General features: G+C 51.1%; 1 protein-coding gene across 3 annotated transcripts in view; it reads right to left on the bottom strand.

Moving 5' to 3' along the window:
- Positions 1 to 20278, bottom strand: part of Evi5l (ecotropic viral integration site 5 like) — a 46314-nt gene that overhangs the window by 1997 nt on the left and 24039 nt on the right. For 2 of the 3 annotated variants that reach the window (XM_008824126.2, XM_008824128.3), the window contains 14 exons: positions 18859 to 19083; positions 18683 to 18757; positions 17932 to 18057; positions 14668 to 14811; positions 14409 to 14498; positions 13020 to 13117; positions 12873 to 12933; positions 6521 to 6574; positions 5388 to 5420; positions 4236 to 4376; positions 3311 to 3439; positions 635 to 775; positions 314 to 469; positions 63 to 209 (listed from right to left, as the gene is read on the bottom strand). In XM_008824126.2, the coding sequence (XP_008822348.1) occupies positions 63 to 209; positions 314 to 469; positions 635 to 775; positions 3311 to 3439; positions 4236 to 4376; positions 5388 to 5420; positions 6521 to 6574; positions 12873 to 12933; positions 13020 to 13117; positions 14409 to 14498; positions 14668 to 14811; positions 17932 to 18057; positions 18683 to 18757; positions 18859 to 19083 (1620 nt within the window). The remainder of the gene's footprint in view (positions 1 to 62; positions 210 to 313; positions 470 to 634; positions 776 to 3310; positions 3440 to 4235; positions 4377 to 5387; positions 5421 to 6520; positions 6575 to 12872; positions 12934 to 13019; positions 13118 to 14408; positions 14499 to 14667; positions 14812 to 17931; positions 18058 to 18682; positions 18758 to 18858; positions 19084 to 20278) is intronic. The other variant, XM_008824127.3, reaches the window with a different exon arrangement.

The following is a 20278-nucleotide window of genomic DNA, read 5'->3' as shown; positions in this document are numbered from 1 at the left end:
AGGGCAGGTCAAGGGGCTGGCGGGGTCCAGGCCGGGTTAGGGGGCCTAGGCAGGGGCCGCACCTTGCACTCGGCCTCCGCCTGCTTGCGGCGGCTTTCGCTGAGCTGTGTCTGGAGTCCCTTGTTCTGCGCCGCCAGGTACTGCAGCTTCTCCTGCAGCGCTGCGCGCTCTGCCTCCACGCGGTTCAGCAGGTTGCGGTGGATGTTGTCCTGGAAAGGAGGACGGGAGGGCGCGGCAGCGGGAGAGGGGTGGTCACTGCTTGGCCAAGGGGTCAGCCGTGGCGGTCCCCGTCCCCCGCCTAGGCGCGGCCCACCTGCGTCTCGAGCTCCACCACGCGCTGCCGCAACTCGCGGCACTCGGCCAGGGCCTGCGCCTCGCGAAGACGCACGCTCATCAGCTCGTCCTGCAGCTCGCTCAAGACTAGCTTCCGCGGGGACTCCTTCCAGCGGCCACCTCGGGAAAGATGGGCCTGGGAGGGTGGGAGAGGGGGAGACTGAGTAGGGCGCCAGAGGCCAGCCTTTGTCCCGGAGGAGTCAGTCATCTTCGAAGGGTCAGCCAGCCGCTCCTGGTTGGTGGAGCTGGGGCCGTGCGCTCAGCCTCTCTCGGGGATTCTAGGCCAGTCTCTACCACTGACCTGCCAAGTGTCAGAGAGCTCCTGTAGTTGCAGCTTCAGCTCCCGGGCTGAGGCTACTGCCTCACCCTCTCGCACTTTGAGTGCCTTGAGCTCCTCCTGAAGTCTCGCCACGTTGTTCTCATCTGGTAGTGAGCTGTTTCTCTGCGGGTGGAGATGTAATGAGAACCCCCATGAAAGTTGGCTTAGCTCATACTAAGGACTGTCATATCCATCCTTGATTCCCCAGCTGCTTTGGGCAGCTGATCCAAGGGAGGCACCCAGGACTAAGAGGATTCACAGGGAGCAGGGAGCAGATCCAGGACAAGAGGACCCTCTTGTGTAACAGCCAGGGCTCTTCATGTGCATTATAGGCACAGTAACAGCATCTACACTCCCTCAGGGCTGTCCCAGGGAAACCCCTTTGAATTGTGGGGGCCTCCAGGAAGTGTCTGCAAATTACGGCATGCAGGCTCCGGCAGTGGGTGTGAGAGTGGATACGCTCTTACCTCCAAGTCCAACATATGCACCCCCTTCAGGGCCAGTGACCAAAACTGAGATCAGTCCTGGGATTTGCACAAGCAGGGACTGGGGAGACAAGTGGCATCACCCTGTGCTTCCCTGGAGTGTGTTTGTTTGTGGACAAGCTGCCTGGGCTAAGTATAACTTGGTGGACCTGGTTCTTACTGTGTCTGAGAGGCAGGGTCTAGGCTGGGCACATTTTCCTCCTGTGTGGAAGGACACTGGTGATGGGGCTGAAAAGCTATTAGCTGTCACACAGCTAATAAGTATGGCAGATGAGAAGTATATGTTCTCAGCCACATGGGCTCTGTGGCAGCTGCTGGGAGAATTGAGTCAATTGACTTTTGGGGGTGTTTGAGACAAGGTCTCCCTGTAGCCCCAGCTGGCATGGAACTCGCTTCCAAGCTGGTCTGATCTCATAGAGATCTGCCTTACTCTGCCTCCAGAGTGCTGGGATTAAACGTGTGTGCCACCACACCAGGATTCTTTTTTCACACAGGTTCTCAGGTAACACAGTCTGGCACCAAACTCACTACCTAGTCAAGGATGGTTTTATATGCCTGATCTTCCTGCCTCCACCCCATGAGAGCTGGGATTACAAAGTACTGGGAATACTGGCTGCACAAGGGATGGAACCTGGAGCTTCTTGTATGCTAGGCCAGCACTCTACCAGTTGAGCTACATCTTCAGCCCTGAGTCAAGTCTTGTGCCTGATGGCTTCAGCTGACAACTTGTCACGCCTGGGAAGAGGGAGTCTCAATTGGGGAATTTCCGGTATGGGATTGCCCTGTGGCCATGTGTGTGAGGCATTTTTCTTGATTGTTGAGTGATGTGGGAGGGCCCAGTTTACCGTGGGTGGTAGCACCTCTGAGCAGGTGGTCCTGGGTTGTATAAGAAAGCAGTCTAAGGACAGATCAGAGGAACAAGTTGGTAAGCAGTGTTTCTCGGCAGTCTGTGCTTCATTCAGCTCCTGCCTCCAGGGTCCTACAATGAGTTCCTGCCCTGAGTCACCTCAGTGTCTATCTGTAATCAGGATGGGTAAGCCAAATGCACCCTTTCTCTGCAAGTTGGTTTTGGTTAGTGTTTAATCACAGCAGCTGAGAAGCTAATTAGGACAACTCACAAAGTAGCTGGGGAGGAACTCAGGAGGTTTGGTGTCCCCCTGCAGGCAGAAAAGGGTAGCTTCCAGGAAACTTCTAGAGGGTGTCCTCATGGTACAGGGGGAAGTGGGGACAGTCCTAATGGGCCTGGGCCTTTTCCTCTCAACCTTTCCTTCCCACATCCTAGAACCCCAAGCCTGGGGAGACATGCATAGTATAGTGGACTATCCAGGCAGCTTGTGAAGCTTGCTATACTACGGATGGTGTGCTTTGAGCCTGAGATATAGGGCAGGTGTGGCCACTTTGAGGGCATGCTTCTGTTTGTGCAGGAAGCCAGGTGTGTGTGGTGTATGTGTGTCCTTGTTTACCTGTGTGTGCACATGTGCCCACATAATTCAAAGGGCTCAGAAAGATTTAGGGATGAGAGCTCCATTCTCATACCCTAGATCCTTGTGTGGAGACCTTGGTGTTGGTAGGGACAGTGTGTAGGTATCAGTGGGTCCTAAAGCAGCATGCAGTGGTCACATCTTCAGTGGGAACTGCCTGGCACAGGGGAGGGCTGGCTGCTGCTTCTCCTTGTCCAGGACTTTCTCCTGCATTTTTTCTCTGTGTATACATGTGTGTATGTGATATGTACATGTGTATGCATGAAGAGGCCAGAGGAGGACATTGGGTGTGCAGCTATATCACATTCTACTTTTTTCCCTTGATGCAGGGTCTCTCACTGAATGTGGAGCTAGGCTAGGGGTCAACAAGTCCAGGGATCCTCCTGCCTCTGCATCACAGCAATGGGGTTATAGGTACATGGGGCCATGCCTAGCTCTTGAATCTTTTTTGTTGTTGTTTTGAGACATGGTCTCTCTGTAGCCCCAAGTGGCCTGGAATTCACTATGTAGACCAGGTTGGCCTTGATCTCACAGTGATCCTCCTGCCTCTGCTTCCCAAGTGCTGGAATCAAAGGTATGCCCCACCACACCTGGAGCTCTTGAACCTTCTAAAGCTCATTCAGGACCTTTGTTCCCTTCCCCAGGATCTCCCCAACTGTCCCTCCACTATCTGCCAGTCCACATAGCCATACCTTCTCCATGTCTAGAACCTTGTCCTGCATCTCTCGAAGGGCCCCTAGAGTCTCTGTCTCCCGTAGCCGTGACTGTTCCAGTTCTGTCTCTAAGTGGGCAACGAAGTCCTCGGTGAGGCGGGGGTTCTCCTGGAGGCAAAGGACTGCATTAGTCCCTGGCTGTGACAGCTGTGGGGTGGACAGCCTCCATACCAACTGCCTGTGGGCCCAGGCCTTGGCCTACCTCCCCAGAGGAACTGAGCTGGAAGACCTGCCCAGTCTTTGGACATTCTGTGTTAAACCCAGTCTCTGTGGCTAGTGTCCTGGCACTAGGGGGCAGTGGAACTGTCTGGGCCATTTCTGTGGGAAAGCTGCTCAGAGATGTTGAGAAGGGGACTTTCTCTGAAAGTTCAGAATGCCCTCTGATTGATGCCAAGATTGAGTTTCCAGGATCACGGGGTGGGAGTGGGTCATTTGCTCATGCAATGTGGCCATTGGCTGAATCACATGGTGGGTGTGGTCAGAGACAGACGGGGGACACAACTGGTCTCTTGACTAGCCTCCTTTATATTTTGGTGGCCTAGCAAGGCATTTCTCTAGGGGACTACCTTAGTCCCAGCCTTGACAGAACCCCACTTCCCCAGGCAGAGCCTTCTGTTTGTTCACTGTCTTCTATCCCATTAGGGGCTCTGGGCCCCACCTATCTCTTCATCTCCCCATAGCAGGAGCTAAAGAGTTCTTTTGTTCTCAGAGGCCTGTGGGCTGGGGGCCAGAGGAAGCCTCCTGCCTGGTCTTGAGACACCCCACCTCAGGGTCTAAGGGTCTAGGGGTGGCTCGCTGAGAGGGGTAGTAAATCTGCACTGGCTTCTGGGTCCCCCTACCCATTTCATAGAAGGAAAGCTCATGCTAGGGTCTGAGTTATGCCCTGAGGGCTAGAGAGTAGTACCTGCTGCTCCTGCAGCTGTCGGATGGTGCTTTGCGCCTTCTGAAGGTCCTCTGCAGCTGAGCTGCACTGTTGTCTCACCACCGCCAGCTCTCGTTTGATAACGTAGTTCTCCTCAGCCTCTTGTGCCCGTGTCACTTGCCCCTGAGCACAGTGAGGATAGGAATGGTGAGGGTACCAGTGACCACCTGCTTCAGTCCTAGGCAAGGCCTCTGGAAGGCTCCGAGGGGTGAAGTGAGACAGGCACCGCTTTTAGTACTCAGAGCCTGGGATGGGGTACCCACGGCAGGTCTGCGGGTTTTGGGGGGTGTAAACAAGAACGGGGCACCTGGAGGGTCCTTGGAGGAACAGATATTCCCAGAGGCTCTGCCAGGCTAACATGGCAAATGTGCCCCCACCACCCCAAGCCTGGGCTCCCTCCCCAATTCTGGCTGTTGGCTTTTGTCCTAAGTGAGGAGAGAAACAGGTTGCTATCTAGGGCCAAAAGCCTCTAGGAGGTGGAGTACTCCTCTCCCTGGGGGCCTCCACTTCCACCCCACTGCATCTTCTTCTCCCACCCAATTAGAGACACCTGCACCCCCTCCCCCCATTCCAGGCTCGGAGCCATCAATGGTGTGCAGAAGCTTCTAGAAAAGCCATCCAAGATGAAGTGGCAGCAGAAGCAGGTGAATGGAGATGGTGATGGGCTTGGCAGGCAGGAGCAGACCCTGGCAGATCCAGGAGTCAGGAGGGTTGTGTGCATGCTTGCATGCATATGTGCCTATGTGAGTGAGCATGTGTGTGTACGCTTAGCACAAGGCATGTGTCAAGGCCTGAAACTTTAATGCTTTAAGGGTCCCCCACCCCCACTCCCCAGGGTCCCATCTGTTGCCCCTTGGGGGAGAGGAAGCCTGCTGTCTGCATGTTTAAGTTTTCTCCCAAAGTTACTTCCACATAGGCCTCTCAACCTGATGTTTCTCTCCAGCTCACATGCCCCTCTCCGAAAGCATACATCTCCCTGAAAGCCGCACCCCCCCCCATGCTTTGTTGGCAGGCCTACCCCCTCACCCCCAGAGTGGCAGCAGCCAGGAAAGAAGTGGTTACTGGCTGTTGTGTGCAGGGACCAGGGAAGGGGCTGGGATGGAAAGTGGAGAGGGAGACAAAAAGCTACAGTACCTGGATTAACCTATCAGCCAGAGCCGCGCTCTCCTACCCGGCAGGTTGGGCGAAGGGGGTTCCCAGCGACAGGGGGAGGAGGCAGAGCAGAAGGCACACGCAGGGGACAGGAGAGGAGGGGAGAGACAGACAAGAACCACTTGTCACTAACGCTGTGGGCTATCTCTAGAAGCTGGGAGAGAGGAGTGAAGACCAAAGAACCAGCAGGAGAGAACCCAGAGGAAGACCAAAGCCAGAGCCAGCTCTGTCCTAGGGAGGGGTCCACAGGAGCCAGGAGGTCAGGGAGCTGGGAAAACTCAGCTATGGGAATGTCACCTCACTCTGCATGAGGAGGTGGGGGTCCCAGAGAGGGCTTGGACTGGGAATACATTTTAATCTTGAGGGGAAAAATTTTGAGGCTTCGGGGGGCATAGTAATTTAAGTCTTTGTCCACAACTCCCTCCCCATCCCTTGTAGTCAGTGGATGGTTAATGAGAAGGAGGAAGTGGGGCTGGGGCCATGGTAAGTAACCCAAAACACCCCCACTTTAACCCAGTAGGGTCCAGGGTCGAGGCCATGGCTCCCCACCCCAAGTGATGAGACTGCCCCCTCCTCCTCCATTCCATCTCTTTTTGTTCCTTTCTTTCTAGGGCTAGACTTCTAAATTACAGGTTGGGGTTCCTTGTGGCCCATTAATGGGACTTCTTCCCTCACCTGTGCAGCTTGGCATCCACTGAGTTGTAACTCTGCTCCAGCCCTAAGGGCTGAGTTGAGATCCAGTGTGGGATGAAGACTTCCCAGAATCCCCAAATACTAGGACAGCCAAAATCTCAGCAGGGTTCGGGGAGTTTGAAGCCAAGCCCCCAGAAAAATTCCTGTTTTTTTTTTTTTTTTTTTTTTTTTTTGAGACAAGGTCTCATGTAGCCCAGGTTGGCCTCCAACTCCATCCATACATAGTGGAGGTTGGCCTTGAACTCTCAGTCCTCCTGCCTCTGCTCCAAGTGCTGGGATTACAAGAGCATTTCACTATGCGTGCCTAGCCAGACTTCATAAGCCAGCTGGTTCAGAGTGAGGCAATGGCCCTAGCCTTAATGGCTGCTGGATCTTTCAGGCATGAAGATGTGGATCCCCCAGCTGGTACCCACGCCTCTCACCTTCTCTAGGGTCTCAATCCGTTGTTTGAGCAGCCGGTTCTCTGTCCGAAGCCTCTACAGAGGAAAAGGAAAAATACATGAGAGCCCACCTTGAACACTTATAGGCACATAATCCCCACTTATCCACTGTGGAGGTCAAGGGTGGTGCCTTAAGGACCAGGTCACCTCTAGAAATGACTTTATGTTCTAGGTCATTCAGAAAGCGGGACATATTCATGTCCAGATGGCTCATTAAAAAAATTGGAGACTGGTGAGAAGGCTCAGTGGATAAAGATGCTTGCTGCCAAGCCTGATGACCTGAGTTCAGTCCATGGTGGAAGAAGAGAACTGACTCTCACAAGTTGTCCTCTGACATTTCATATGGGTGTCATGGCAGGTGCACCCACACAAATACACAAGGTAAAATAAAATTTAAAAGTTGAAAATATGGGGGCTGGAGAGATTGCTCAGTGGTTAAGAGCACTGGCTGCTCTGGCAGAGGATCTGGGTTTGATTCCCAGCACCTACATGGGGACTAACAACTATCTGTAACTTCAGTTCCTGGGAATGTGGGATCATTGGTAGGGTGCTCATGTGGCATACACAAAGCCCTGGGTTTACATAAAACTAGCCTTGGTGGTATATTCCTGTAATCCCAGCACTTGGGAGGCAGAGGTAGGATTATAAATTCAAAGTTATCCTCAGCTACATGGTGAGCTGGAGGCCAGCCTGGGCTTCATGAGCACCTCTCTCTACCCCCAGTTTTCACAAAACAACAAAACAAAACAAAAAACAAATCTCAAACCTTCAAGCTGGGCATAGGTAGTGCACATTTTTAGTCTCCGCATTCGGGAGACAGAGGCTGGAGAGATGGTTTAGCAGTTAAGAGCACTGGCTGTTCTTGCAGAGGCCCCCAGGTTCAGGTCCCAGAACCCACATGGTTCTTGGCTAACAACCATCCATAACTCCAGTTCTAGTGAATCCAATGCCCTCTTCTGATCTCCATTGGCAGTGTATGACACAGGTACACTTAACATTCATGCAGGAGAACACTCACACATAAAATAAAAATAAAAGAATTTCCAGTAAAACAATGTGGAGCGCTTTCACTGCACTTCGCTCTCAGTCTGTCTCTGAAGGGTGTGTGTGGTTGTGTGTGTGTGTATGTGTGTGTGTGTGTGTGTGTGTGTGTGTGTATAGATACCTACAATGTCCTCAGAAGTCTGTTTCTAGGCCATAGTTGGATCTTTAAGGGCAGAGGCCTCTGTGTTTTGGGGAAGGCTTATGCTCCCCTTCTCCAGAATAAAACCCATCTCAGACTTTGGGTTTCCTGTGTTGAACATGCCAGCTGCCTTTGCTTTTATCATGTTTCTGTTGAAATAGGGTTTAATGTAGCCCAGGCTAGTCTCAAACTCACTATGTAGCCAAGGATGAGTTTATGTGGTGCTGGGAATGGAAACCAAGGTTTTCTGCATGCTAGACAAACTCGCTACCAACATCCTCAACTCAGACCTTAGGACTACATTTCTATGACCCCCCTTTTTTGAGATAGGGTCTCCCTACTATCTAGAAGAGGGGAGGGATTGTCTATATGTAGACCAGGCTGGCCTTGATTTCACAGAGGTCCACCTGCCTCTGCCTCCCAAGTGCTGGGGTCAAAGGTGTGTGCTTCCATATCTGGCCTCTTAGTTTCTGTTTGTCTGGGCATTTTATCACAGCAACAGAAGTGAAACTAGAACACTTTCTGAGGTTTCTTCTGCAGGAGAAACAGTGATAGAAACACCCAGAACATATCCAGAAAGCAACGGGAGCTGGCAAACCATGGACCCTGATGGTCATTTCATGGGTAGAGACACTGAGTCAGAGGAGCAGAGCCTCACTTAAGTCTCCCAGCAAGGCCATGTGAGGGCTCTTTAGGCATAGTAATCAGTTCGGTCTCCTGACCCCTGGTCTGTGACCCCTGGCTTTCTCTGTCCAGTCTGACCTCATCTGGTCACTGCACCTAGCAGTGCCATCCAGGGAGGAGTTAGACATGCCTGATAGATGTGCTCCCTCTTTCCTGCTTACCACAAAAGGAAAAAAGAGGCAGAAAAAGTGAGGGGTATATGAGGCTATATACTGATCATTGTCTACTAAATTTTGGGAGTGATGGCTGGGATTGTAGCTCAGTTGGTAGAATGCTTGTCTAGCATGCTTGAAGCCCAGGCTTCCATCCCAGCACAACATAAACCAGGAGTGGTGACATATGCCTTTAATCCAAGCATTCAAGAGGTGGATGCAGGAGGATCATGAGTTTAAGATCATCTTTGGCTATATAGCAAGTTTGAAGCCAACCTGGGATATATGAGAGCCTGTATCAAAAAGGTTTTATTTTTCCCCCTGGCTGAAATAGTGGAACTCAGGAGGCTAAGACAGGAGGATGGCAGATTTGAGGTCAGCCTGGACTACACAGAAAGACTTTGCCTTAAACAAAAAAAAAAAACCCTATTGCTTCTAGACACTTCTGGCTAAGATCAAGAATGAGAAACAGGGCTGGAGAGATGGCTCAGGGGTTAAGACCTCCTTGCAGAGGACCCAGGTTCTGTTACTAGCACACACACAGTGGTTAACAACTGTAACTCCAGTTCCAGGGGAACCAATGGTGGCTTCTGGCCTCTGCCAGCATTGCATACATGGGTGCACTTACATGCACACACAACACTCATAAAAGAAAAACAAATGATAAAAAGTAAATATGGCTGGGCATAGTGGCACATGATGTATAATCCCAGCCCTGGTGAGGCTGAGGCAGGAGGATGGATGCAAGTTTGAGGTCAGCTTGGTCTACATAGTAAGTTTCAGACTAGCCAGGGATACATAGGAAGACTCAGAAATCCAAAATGAATTAAAAAATTTTAACATTTAGTGTGTGTGCACGTTTGCATGTGTGTGCTTGTACTATAATGCCCATGTGGATGTCAAAAGACAACTCGTAGGAATCAATTCTCTTCCTCCACCATGTGGGTCCCAGGGATCAAACAGGTTGTCAGACTTGATGGCAAGTGCCTTTATCTAGTGAGTCATTTTGCTGGCCATGAACATTTCTGTATTTTATGATGTTTCAACAACCTGGGGCCTTGCTAGTTTGGGAGAGTTGGCCTTCCTGAAACTAGCTATTTGCTAGATAGAAGGTGTGTTGTCTTTCCTATATAAAACCATCCAATCCAAAACCCAAATCCTCAACCTGCTCCTTTATCTAGTGCTCACCTACTGTTGATACCACCCCACTCTAATCATCCCAGGCCTGATGCTAGACAATCAGGGATCCCCACGAAGCCAGAGGTATGGAAATTACTCTAACCACCCAGACCTGAGTCTGCTCAAACATGCTTACCCTGCTTTGTGCCTTCCTCCTTCCTTCTTGTGGAAACCACATTGAAGGTTCCAGCCTGTGCCTTCCCTAATGCCCTCTGCCTGACATGCCTGCTTCCTTTTGGGAACTGAGAGTAATTAACTTTTTTATTTTTTACTTTAATGTATACTTGTGAGTACATACTAAAGGGTATGCATGTGTGCACATGTGTGTGGAGGCCAGAGGTCAGCCCTGGGTGTTGTTTCTCAGGTGCTGTCCATTTAAAATTTTAATTTTATGTGTATTTTGCCTGCATGCAATCCCTGTGGAGGCCAGAAGAGGGCACTGGATCCCCAGAACTGGAATAAAAGATGGTTGTTAGCCACCACGAAGGTGCTGGGAATCCAATCCAGGGTTCCTCTACAAGAGAAGCCAGTGCTCTTAACCATGAAGCCATCTCTCCTGTTCATTTTTAAATTTTTTAAAAATTTAAAACAATTTTATGTGTAAGAGTATTTTGCCTTCATGTAAGTGCACCCATGCATGTAATGCTCACAGAGGCTAGAAGAGGGCATCGCATCTCCTGGAGTTGCAGTTAGGAATGTTTGTTAGCCACCATGTGGGTGTGTGTGGTATATGTACATATTTGTGTGGGTATATGCACCTGTGAATGTGGAGGCCAGAGGTCAATGTCCAGTTTCCTTCATCCCTCCACCTTATTTTTTGAGACATGTCTCTCACTGAACTTAGAGCTCATGGATTCAGCTAGACTGACTAGCTAATGAGTTCCAGGGATCTGCCAGTTTCCATCCTCTCCAAGCACTTGGGCTACAGATGCATGCTACCATGCCAGCTTTTATTGGGTGCTGGGGACCTGAACTCAGGTCCTCATGCTTTTGAGACAGGCACTTTAGCAACTGAGCCATCTCCCCAGCCCCCCCCCCCCATTTTACTAGAATTTGCCAATTTGGCTAGGATGAATGACCAGCAAACTCCAGGAATCTGCCTATTTCTACCGCCTCAGCCCTGAGATTACAAACATACTCCCGTGCCTGGATTTTTTACTTGGGTTTTCAGGTCCTCACGCAAGGACAGGTACTTTACTAATTAAGCAATCTTCTCAGCCCTCTTTTTTCTTGTTTCATTCTGGGGGTAGAACCCAAGGCCTTATGTGTGCTGGGCAAATACCAGTGAGCTACAGCCTCAGCCCCATAAACTCTTTCAAAGGTGGTTGTCCCTGTGCCTGTCATCTTACCTTACCTGATTCAAACAAGTCCCTGGGATGTTTTAAAACACACTAAAGATGGGGCTGGAGAGACTCATCAATTAAGAGCATTGGCTGCTTTTGCATAGAACCTGGGTTCAGTTCCCAGCACCCACATAGGTGTTCACAACCATCCATAACTCCAGTTCCAGGGGATCCAATGCCCTCTTCTGGCCTCTGTAGGTTTGCACATATGGTGCACTTACATACATGCAGGCAAAACACTCATACATGTACCATAAAAATTATAAAACAGGCTAAAGTTTAAAGACCAAAGGAGCAGGACCCCTGTGCCCTCTGAGATGGCACTGGTCTTACTCTTCAAGGCCTTTGGGGCTTTCAAACCCTTCTCAAGGGAAATTTCTGAGTTGGCTCTTATCTGCAGGGGTCTGTGGCATCCCTGCCTACTGCTGGGTCCTCACAGTCACCAGATGAGAGCAGGCCCCTCATCTGTACACCAGTGAGAGCCACATGCACATTTTGGACAGGTGCACTGTCAATCATTCCTGGAAATTGTGCAGACAGGGCCAGGTGCTTTTTTCAGGTGCTCCTCAGATGTGGGTGGCAGGCAACCTGGACTCTCATGTAAATTCTGCCGCTGCCTTTCTGCAGGAGGTGGGGATGATGGCCACAAGGCTGACAGTAATAATAACTTGAATGTAAAGACAAAAACCCTATTGTGTGCATGGGATCATAGAGGCTCAGAGAAGTGAATTCATCTGCTCCCTGGTGGAGCTGGAATTTCACTCTTAATTGGAACTCCAGGGTTAGTTACCTTGACTCATCGACTGAAGAGGACAGAACCAAGTCTGTGTTGGGGTTGAAGTTCCTGTCTGTCCTCTGCACTGGACTGCAGGGCTCTCATACTTAGCCAGCAGGCTTTGGGGACCTGTAGCAAGCTGGTGGGTGGGATCTCCCAGGGCTCTGATGGGTGTGGGCATTCCCCTCTCCCCTCTGATAGGTTGCTAGCCTTGGGCTGTATCTGGCAGACCCTGGGGCTCCTTGGGGAGGCCTTGGAAGATTTTGGGTGCTCAAGAGTACCTTCGGCTAGAAGCCAGGCTCTGCTTGTCACTTAGACGGGATCTCATCCTTGGCTCAATGTTTGTTGAATGAATAGCTAAAGTTAAACGAGGAAGGATGAAGTAGAGGAAAGTGTGGAAGGGGAGTCTGGACTCAGACTTTGCGTACTCAAGGAACCTTTGACTTTGATGTGCTGGCAGTCCAGTGGACAGTGGAATTGGGACCATGAGTGGGTTCCCACACCCTGACCTACATATCCTGTTTGCTTGAGCCTTCTCTCTTAGCTCCCAACCTCAAAAGCTCCCTTCTCTATCTCCACAGCCTCTGGGTATTCTGTCCATCAGATACACTGATGCTACCCCAGGCCCTTTGCACTGGACTTCTGGGTCTGTAGTGTCTCCCCAGGCATGCTTGGCCCTCCCCTGCATATCTGTATCCAGAGTGTTCTGTGGAGTCCACTCTATTTTACTGATTTATTGACTGTCACCCCATGACAGGGAGGTTCAGGAACATGAAGGCAAGGGACTTTGACTATCTTGTTTACTGTTGTGTGGCCAGCTCTGAAAACATGCCAGCAGGGGTGGGATCAGGTGCTCCCATGCAGGCCTGAGAGGGAAGGAAAGCTCAGGTAGGCGAGGACCCCAGTGGGGTCCAGTCATGTGCTAGACAAGACTGCCCTCTCGCAGCCAGCTCTGGGGTTGAGAGAGAAGCCCTCAAGGGCCCCCATTCCAGTTCTTTCCCCAGGGCCCGGGACTCACTTTGATTTCGATCTGCTCTTCCATCTCCTTACTCTTCATGGCTGCGTACTCCTTCTCCAGCCTTGGGGAGGAGGGGAGGCACATGGTCAATGTCCTGCCTCCCCAGGGAGGCCTTCCCTCTCTGGCTCTCATTGCCCCAGCACTGACCTCTTCATCTTCTTGGGGTTGTACTTGACCTGGTAGGCCTTGAGGACCAGCTTGTCCGGGCAGCTGTCAAACTGGTGGGGGATCACTCGCTGGAAGTACTGTGGGGACAGGGGGGCACTGTCACGGGGGCCCTACCACCAGGGTTTGCCTGAGTTCTTTCTCTGTTAAGTGCTGACTGCTGCCTGGGGCATCACCATGTCTCTAGCATGGACCCTAGCTGGCTTTAGCTGCTCAGCCAGCATTTGTGGAGCGAGTGAATGACTATGCAAACTGACAGTTGGGGAAGTATGGAGGGCCTACTTTCCAATGATGCCTTTGGGGAAAGCTTAAGAAAATCAGGCTGGGGTGTGTGAGTGGTGAATTGGTTCAGCTAGTAAAGGGCACTTGCTGCTCAGCCTGATGTGAATTTAATCCCTTGAGTTCATGGTGGAAGGAGAGAACTGACTCTTAAAAGTTGTCCTCTGACTTGCCCCGACTAACACTCACTAATAGTAAAATCAAGTTTGAAAAATTCAGGCTAGAGGACCCTCTTGCAGGCCAGGGCTTGGAGTGGGTGAGGTCTGAGGAAGGGGGTAGGCAAGCCAAGTGGACAGAGCTCCTATTCCCTGGCCCAGATGGCCCCTCTGGCAGTCATGGACAATGGATATCCGTGTTCATTGACACAACTGTGGGCTTTGTGCATTCTTCCTTGAAGAACCAGCTGGAAGATGCTGGGGGGTGGCAGGGCCCTGTGTGATGGGGAAAGAGGGAGGCCAGCTTCTGCTCTTGCAGACTGTGCGGCCCAGCCAGGGCAGGCCCAGGCAGGGCAGGGTGGGAGGCAAACCCAAGATGCATTGCTCCCTCCAGTCATCTCCTGGCTGAGAGATGGGGTGAAACCACATCAAAAGTCTCCCTGTTCAACCAGTGTTACTTTGCAGGGAGACTTTGGAGATCTGGAGTAAGTGGGTGGGACCTCCCAAGAATCAATGAATATGGGCTCCCTTTTTTTTCCATGCCCGGTTGCTGGCTCTGGGCTGTATCTGATAGAGCCTAGGGATCCTCAGAGCAGAAAGGATCTCAGATGTTGAGGAGTGCCTTCTGCCAGGAAGCCAGGCCTTCTGTCTTTTGTCTCATATAGCTCAGGTTAGTCTTGAACTTGCTATGTAGCTAAGGATGACCTTGAACCCTTGATCCACCTGCTTCCACCTCCCGGAGTGTTGGAATAGGTAGCACCACCAGGCCTGGTTTATGCAGTGCTGGGGATGGAACCCAGGTCTTCATGTACCCTACCTAGACAAGTACCCTATCAACTGAGCCACATCTCTAACCCTCTCCTTGTCATCTGGCAAGGTCTCCTGTGCCTGTTATCCCCAGTGGAGACAGTCTTACCTCCCTGCTATCCTGGCTCACCTGAGACATGCCTTCCATGTCTAGCTGCATCAGCTCCGTCTGGTTTACCTGTAGCAGGGCGAGGCCAACTCGGAACACGATCTCCAGCCCCTGCAAAGGCAGCCACAGGGCCATGAGCCCCTTGTCCTATCCTGCCAGGGCACTCAGACACTCCTCTGCTTAGTTCATTGGTCCGTTGGTCCACAATTCATTTTTGGGTTGTTATATGATCTCTACTGTGCAAAGTGGACTGGGCAGGGGTATCCCACAGGGTGCTCACCTCATACATAAAGATGTCGAAGACCCGGGTGGCAACAGGCAAGGGGAAGGTGGTGAGGAAGAGTGTGAGGAACCAGGACGATGCATACATGGAGGTATGGAAACTCTGAGAGCGGAAGTGGGTGTTCAGGTCTGGAAGCTGCTCCTGTGGGGCAAAGGGGAGGCTGGTGAGCATGGAGAGGGAAGTGCTGGGGCTCAGTGCCCCTCACCTCCAGGGAGCCTTCCCTGCTCTACCTGGGGTGGCCCATGGGTCCCTTCCTTGGTGGCTCTCTCAGCCACTATGTTTAGGGGAGACTGAGGCATACTGGAACTTTGAGTAACACAGGTTGAGAACACAAGCAGGACTTGGGGGAGTGCTTGTGTAATTGGCCTCAACTTCAGACTGTGGGAAAGTAAGGCTGAGGAAACTGAGGCTGGAGAAAGTGTCAGGACTCTGGGCTTCCTCATTAAGCCATGGGTTCACTCTGCTCTGGATTTACGTATCTGTTTGGTGGGAGGGTTTAGACATCTAAACTGGCGTGCAGATTGCAGTTTTAATTTTGGGGGGGGCAGTGCTGGGGATCAAATGATTTATTTTCTATTTCTGTGTATGTGAGGGGTGTGTGTGTGTGTGTGTGTGTGTATAGGCCAGAGGTTGATGTGGGTGGCTTCAATTGCTCTCCACCTTATTTGAGACAAAGTCTCTCACTGAACCTGTAGCTCATGGATTTGGCTAGGCTGGCTGACCAGCGAGCTCCAGAAATCCATCTGACTCTGCCTCCCCAGTGCTAAGATTACAGGAACACACTGCTATAGCTGGCTTTTATGTGGATGTGGAGGTTCTGAACTCAGGTCCTCATGCTTGTACAACGAGCACTTCACTAAGCCATCTCCCCAGCCCTTATTTTATTGTTTGAGAATCTCAGGTAGCCCAGGCTGGCCTCCAACTTGCTACATAGCTGGGGCTGACCTTGAACTCCTGATTCTCCTGCCTCTATTTCCCAACTGCTGGGATTACAGGTGCACCACCATATCAGGCTTATACAGTGCTGGGGACCGATCCCAGGACTTTGTGCATTCTAGGCAGGCACTCTTTCAACTGAGCTACAGTTCCACCACTAACATTAAAAAAAAATTTTTGAGCTGGGTGTGGTAGTGCACACCTTTGATCCCAGCACTTGGCGGGAGTCAGCGGCAGGCAGATCTCTGTGAGTTTGAGGCCAGCCTGGTCTACATATTGAGTTCCAGGCCAACTGAGGCTACAGGAAGACCCTGTCTCAGTAAAACAAAAACATTTTTTGATGTATTTATTTTTATTTTTTATTTGTATGAGTATTTTGCCTGTATGTATATAAGTGCACCTGTGTTGTACAATGCCCGAGGAGGCCAGAAGAGGGTGTCAGATCTCCTATAACTGGAGTTATGGATGGTTCTTATCCACAATGTTGGTACATGGAACCAAACCTGGGTCTTCTGCAATAGCAGCCATTACTCTTAACTGCTGAGTCATCTCTCCAGCCTCCACCCCCAACCCCCTTATTTTAGCCCAGGATGGCCTAGAACTTGGAATTCTCCTGTCTCAGTCTCCCAAGTGCTGGTATTAAAAAGGTGTGTGCACCATGCCTGGCTATGGATTTCTTTTCTTTTCTTGGGCGGGGGGGATATTGGGGATCAAACCTAGGGAGTCACAAGCATGCTACCACTGAACTATGTGTCCAGCCCTGTGCACTCATTATTTTAGGTGCCTGGTGATAGAATATGTGAATTGCAGAAGAACCACAGGCCTCATTAGGAAAGCAATATAACCATAAATTCCTTAGACTGGCTAACTGGCCCTAAATTGGCAGTCTGGCCTTGCTCAAGCCTTATTAACTTGTCATTCCCTGGACTGAGAGAGACTGTTTGTGGAACCTACCTGTCTCCTTTAGTGCTATAGATAACTCACCTGCCTGCCTGAGCAAATAATATTGGGAAAAGAGACCCTCAAGGACACCAGACCCTGGCACGGAGTTAACTCTTGCAGCTATGTGCATCAGAGTCCGTATATAAGACCAGACTGCTCCCCATTTCACTGTAGATAATCATTCCTTGAAGAAGAGCTTATCAGCCTTTGCTGGGTTCCCTGCATCCAGGGAGTACATTCCTTGCCTGTTGCAGGTCTGGTTCTGACTCTTATTTTTAAACTTTAAACTTCTTCCTTTTTCTGACCTCCTAAATCTAACACCTGGGCCTACTGCTTATGGCATTATCAGCCTCCTGGAGCTACACCACCCATAGTCCTCAAGGTCCCAAAAGAGGGGTCTTCTCTCATTCATTGATCACTTGCTGATCCCACAGCCCTCTTGCCAACAGGCTTCTAGAGCACAGCAGGCCAGTGTGTATAAGAGTTGTGTGTGTACATGTGTGTGCATGTGTGCATGTGAGGGGGTGCTTGGGCACAAACACTGAGGTTCTGTCTGCCAGCCAGGAGTGAGCCCTGAAGGGGCTGCTATTTATAAATGAAGATGTCTGTGCCTCCCCAGTAATCAGCAGAGGCAGGCAGGCAACATGTTTCCCTCCTTCTGCCACACCCATAGCACAGAGAGCCAGCCCCCCTCTTCCTCCTTCTGCTGTACCTAAGCAGTTCTAGGAACTCCTATGAGGATGGAGGGGCAGCCCCTGTCATGGCTAGCCCTGCCTGTCCAAGCATGCTTCAGGGTAGTGGATTTTTTGTCTCCTGGGGACAGGCAGGAGTCCCTTTCTGGGCTCCCTCCCCTCTCCTCTCCTCCTTTCCCCTCTTCTTCTGTTCCCCTCACTTCCTCCTCCTCTTCATCCTCTACAGTGCTAGGGATTGAAACAGGACTCTTACATGTGCTAAGTAAGTTCTCTACCACTGAGCTATACTTTAGCCCCCTGGTGCTTGGATTTTGAGACAGGTCTTCACTGCAGCCTAGGCTGGCCTCAAACTTGTGATCCTCCTGCCTTAGCATCCCAAGTATTGGTGGGATCATAGGCATGTACCACCAGGCCAGGAGCCAGGTACATTTATTTTCTCTCTTTTTCCCTCTCCCTCTCCTTCTGCCTTCAGACAGGATCTCACTCCCACCTCCATCTCCCAAGTCCTGGGATGTTGACTAGTTAGTTACACGGTGCTGGGGATGGAACCCAGGGCTTTGAGTACATTGGGCAAGCAATCTACCAACAAAGCCACATTCCTAGCCCCTTGGGTGTGATTTCTCAGGCCTGAAATTTTCAGGTCAAGGACCCCTGGGGACAGCCTAGGGGTGGCTATCCTTGACCTGCTCACCTGTAGCATGTATTCAAACTGGTAGATGCAGAGCCCCAGCTCAGCCATGCTGGGCTTGAATAGCTCTCGTAGCCGGTATTCCTGCATCAGTCGCACGAACACACAGAAGGCCTCCTCCTCAGGCATCTGTGGGAACAGCAGGAGGTGCGGGTATGCTGAGTGACAGCAGGGTGGGGAGAGATATGCTTGGGCTCTGGATAAATCCAGGAGCACAGGGTACTGTTTCTGTCCCATTTATGTTTATTATAATTGTGCCTGGCTACCCAGACCCACCCAACAGACCATAAATACGGTCAGCATTGTTTACGGATAGAAAAACCTAAGGCTGAAGTCATTTACTGGGGACCACTGGCAGGAAACAATGGCATTGGAACCTGAATTCAGCTAGAGCCCTCAGTCTCATCCACCTAGTTGAAACACCCCCATGTCCACTCCTGTCTCCTTTCTCACTGTTCTAAGCCTTTTGGTTTTGCTGGAGGAGCCCCCTGAGGCCCCATAAATACCCAAATCCTTGGCCTGAGACCCCTGTCCAACTGTCTCTTGAACCCTGCCCTGTCCTGGATAGTACACTATTAGGACCCAGGCAGCACAGGTGCCCAGCCTCCTGTATCCATCAATGGCGGGGGGGCTCAGCCTGGTTATTGTTAGTGGTCACACTGGCTGGGAAGAAGACTCTGGCCCTAGGAGGTCTCTGGTTGCAGGGAGCACTCATGTCCATCTCTTGGGGATGGAGCCCTGGGTGGCCACCTACCTGCATGAGGAGTAAGCCCACGATGAATGCACTGCCCTGGCAATAGCCTACTTCCCGGTCTACCAGGGAATATGCCTAGAAGGGAATGAGGCTGGGTAAACATGAGGCCACCACTGGCCCCCATGGAACAGGCTCAAATGGGGACAGAAGCTGAGGGCCACCACAGGGGGCCTAACCTTCATTACGTTGAAGAGGACTTCCTGGCCCAGGCTGTCCTGGCCTTTGAAGAACTCATGCTCTGGGTAGGTGCGAGCGATATCCCTGCGGATCAGCTTCTCGCATGGTGAGGACATCTTGAGCAACTCTGAGTACTGGTTCTTGACGGGCATGTCTGTGGCACTGCACAGGAGCTGCCACACGATGGCCCGGAAGTGGTGCGGGATACCCTTGCGAATCAGCTCCTGCCATGGGGAGGGACAAGGTAGGGAGAGGGAGGCCAGGGCTGGACTCCCATATCTGCAGCCTGCCTGTGGCCAACCCAGTCCAGTCCCTCATATGTGGCTTGCTTAGCCTTGAGTGTGGCACAGAGGGCATCTGAGCCACTGTGCTGTAGCTAGTCCATGGCACTTAGCTTAGTCACATCTTCAGGGATTCTACCACTAAGCTACAATTCCAAACCCTAGCCCTTGTTTGTGTATGCGTGTTCATGTGTGTACATATTCACAGGTACATGTGTATGTGGCGGTCAGAGGTCAACCTGTATCATTCCTCAGAGGCATCTGTCTTGGTTTTGTTTTGTTTTATTGCATTTACTTTGTGTGTGTGTGTGTGTGTGTGTGTGTGTGTGTGTGTGTACCACAGTCCACATGTGAGGCCAGAGGACAACTTGTATTTGTGGGAGTCATTTCTCTCCTTCCACTGTGTGGGACCTGGGGATCAAATTCATGTTGTTATGTTTGTTGGAAAGTGCCTTTACCTGCTGAGCCATCTTGCTGGCCTATCCATCTTGATTTTTTATTTAGGGTCTTTTACTGAGAACTGGGGCTCCCCAATTAGTCTAGGCTGGCTGCCCAGGGAGCTCCAGGGATCTGTCTGTCTCTGCTTCTTCAGCACTGGGATTACAAGAGTGTACCACCATGCCAAACCTTTTTTTTTTTAAAGACAGGGTCTCCCTGTAGCCCCAGGTGGCTTGAAGACCAGACTGGCCTCAACCTCACAGAGATTTGCCTGCCTCTGCCTCCAAAGTGCTAGAATTAAAGGTGTGTACCATCACACCTGGCATGCCAAGCTTTTTACATGGGTGCTGGGAACTCAGTTCTTCATGTGTTTAGCAAGTACTTTACTGACTAAGCATCTCTCCAGCCTCCACCTTTCTTTTTAAACCCTTGTTTTTGAGACAAAGCCTCACTATTCAGCCCAGACTGGTTTTCAACTTGTGATCCTTTTGCCTCAGTATCTTAAAGTACAGTGCTCATAGGTATGTACCACCAGGGCAGAAAGCAAACAGGCACAGGGGCCTTGCTAGCTGTATGTCCTCTCTCTGTCCTATCCTTGTGCCCCATCTTCACATTTGTATTTTGGCCCTTCTACCTAAGCTGGGCTACCTGGCCCTGCTTGGTGTCTGACTGACCAGGCTGGCTGGTCCCCTGCCCATCT

This window comes from Nannospalax galili, unplaced genomic scaffold (genome assembly GCF_000622305.1).
Source record: "Nannospalax galili isolate Female #2095 unplaced genomic scaffold, S.galili_v1.0 scaffold1009, whole genome shotgun sequence".
Lineage (NCBI taxonomy): Eukaryota > Metazoa > Chordata > Mammalia > Rodentia > Spalacidae > Nannospalax > Nannospalax galili.
The sequence above is the reverse complement of the archived record's forward strand: the minus strand, read 5'-3'. Positions and strand labels throughout refer to the sequence as shown.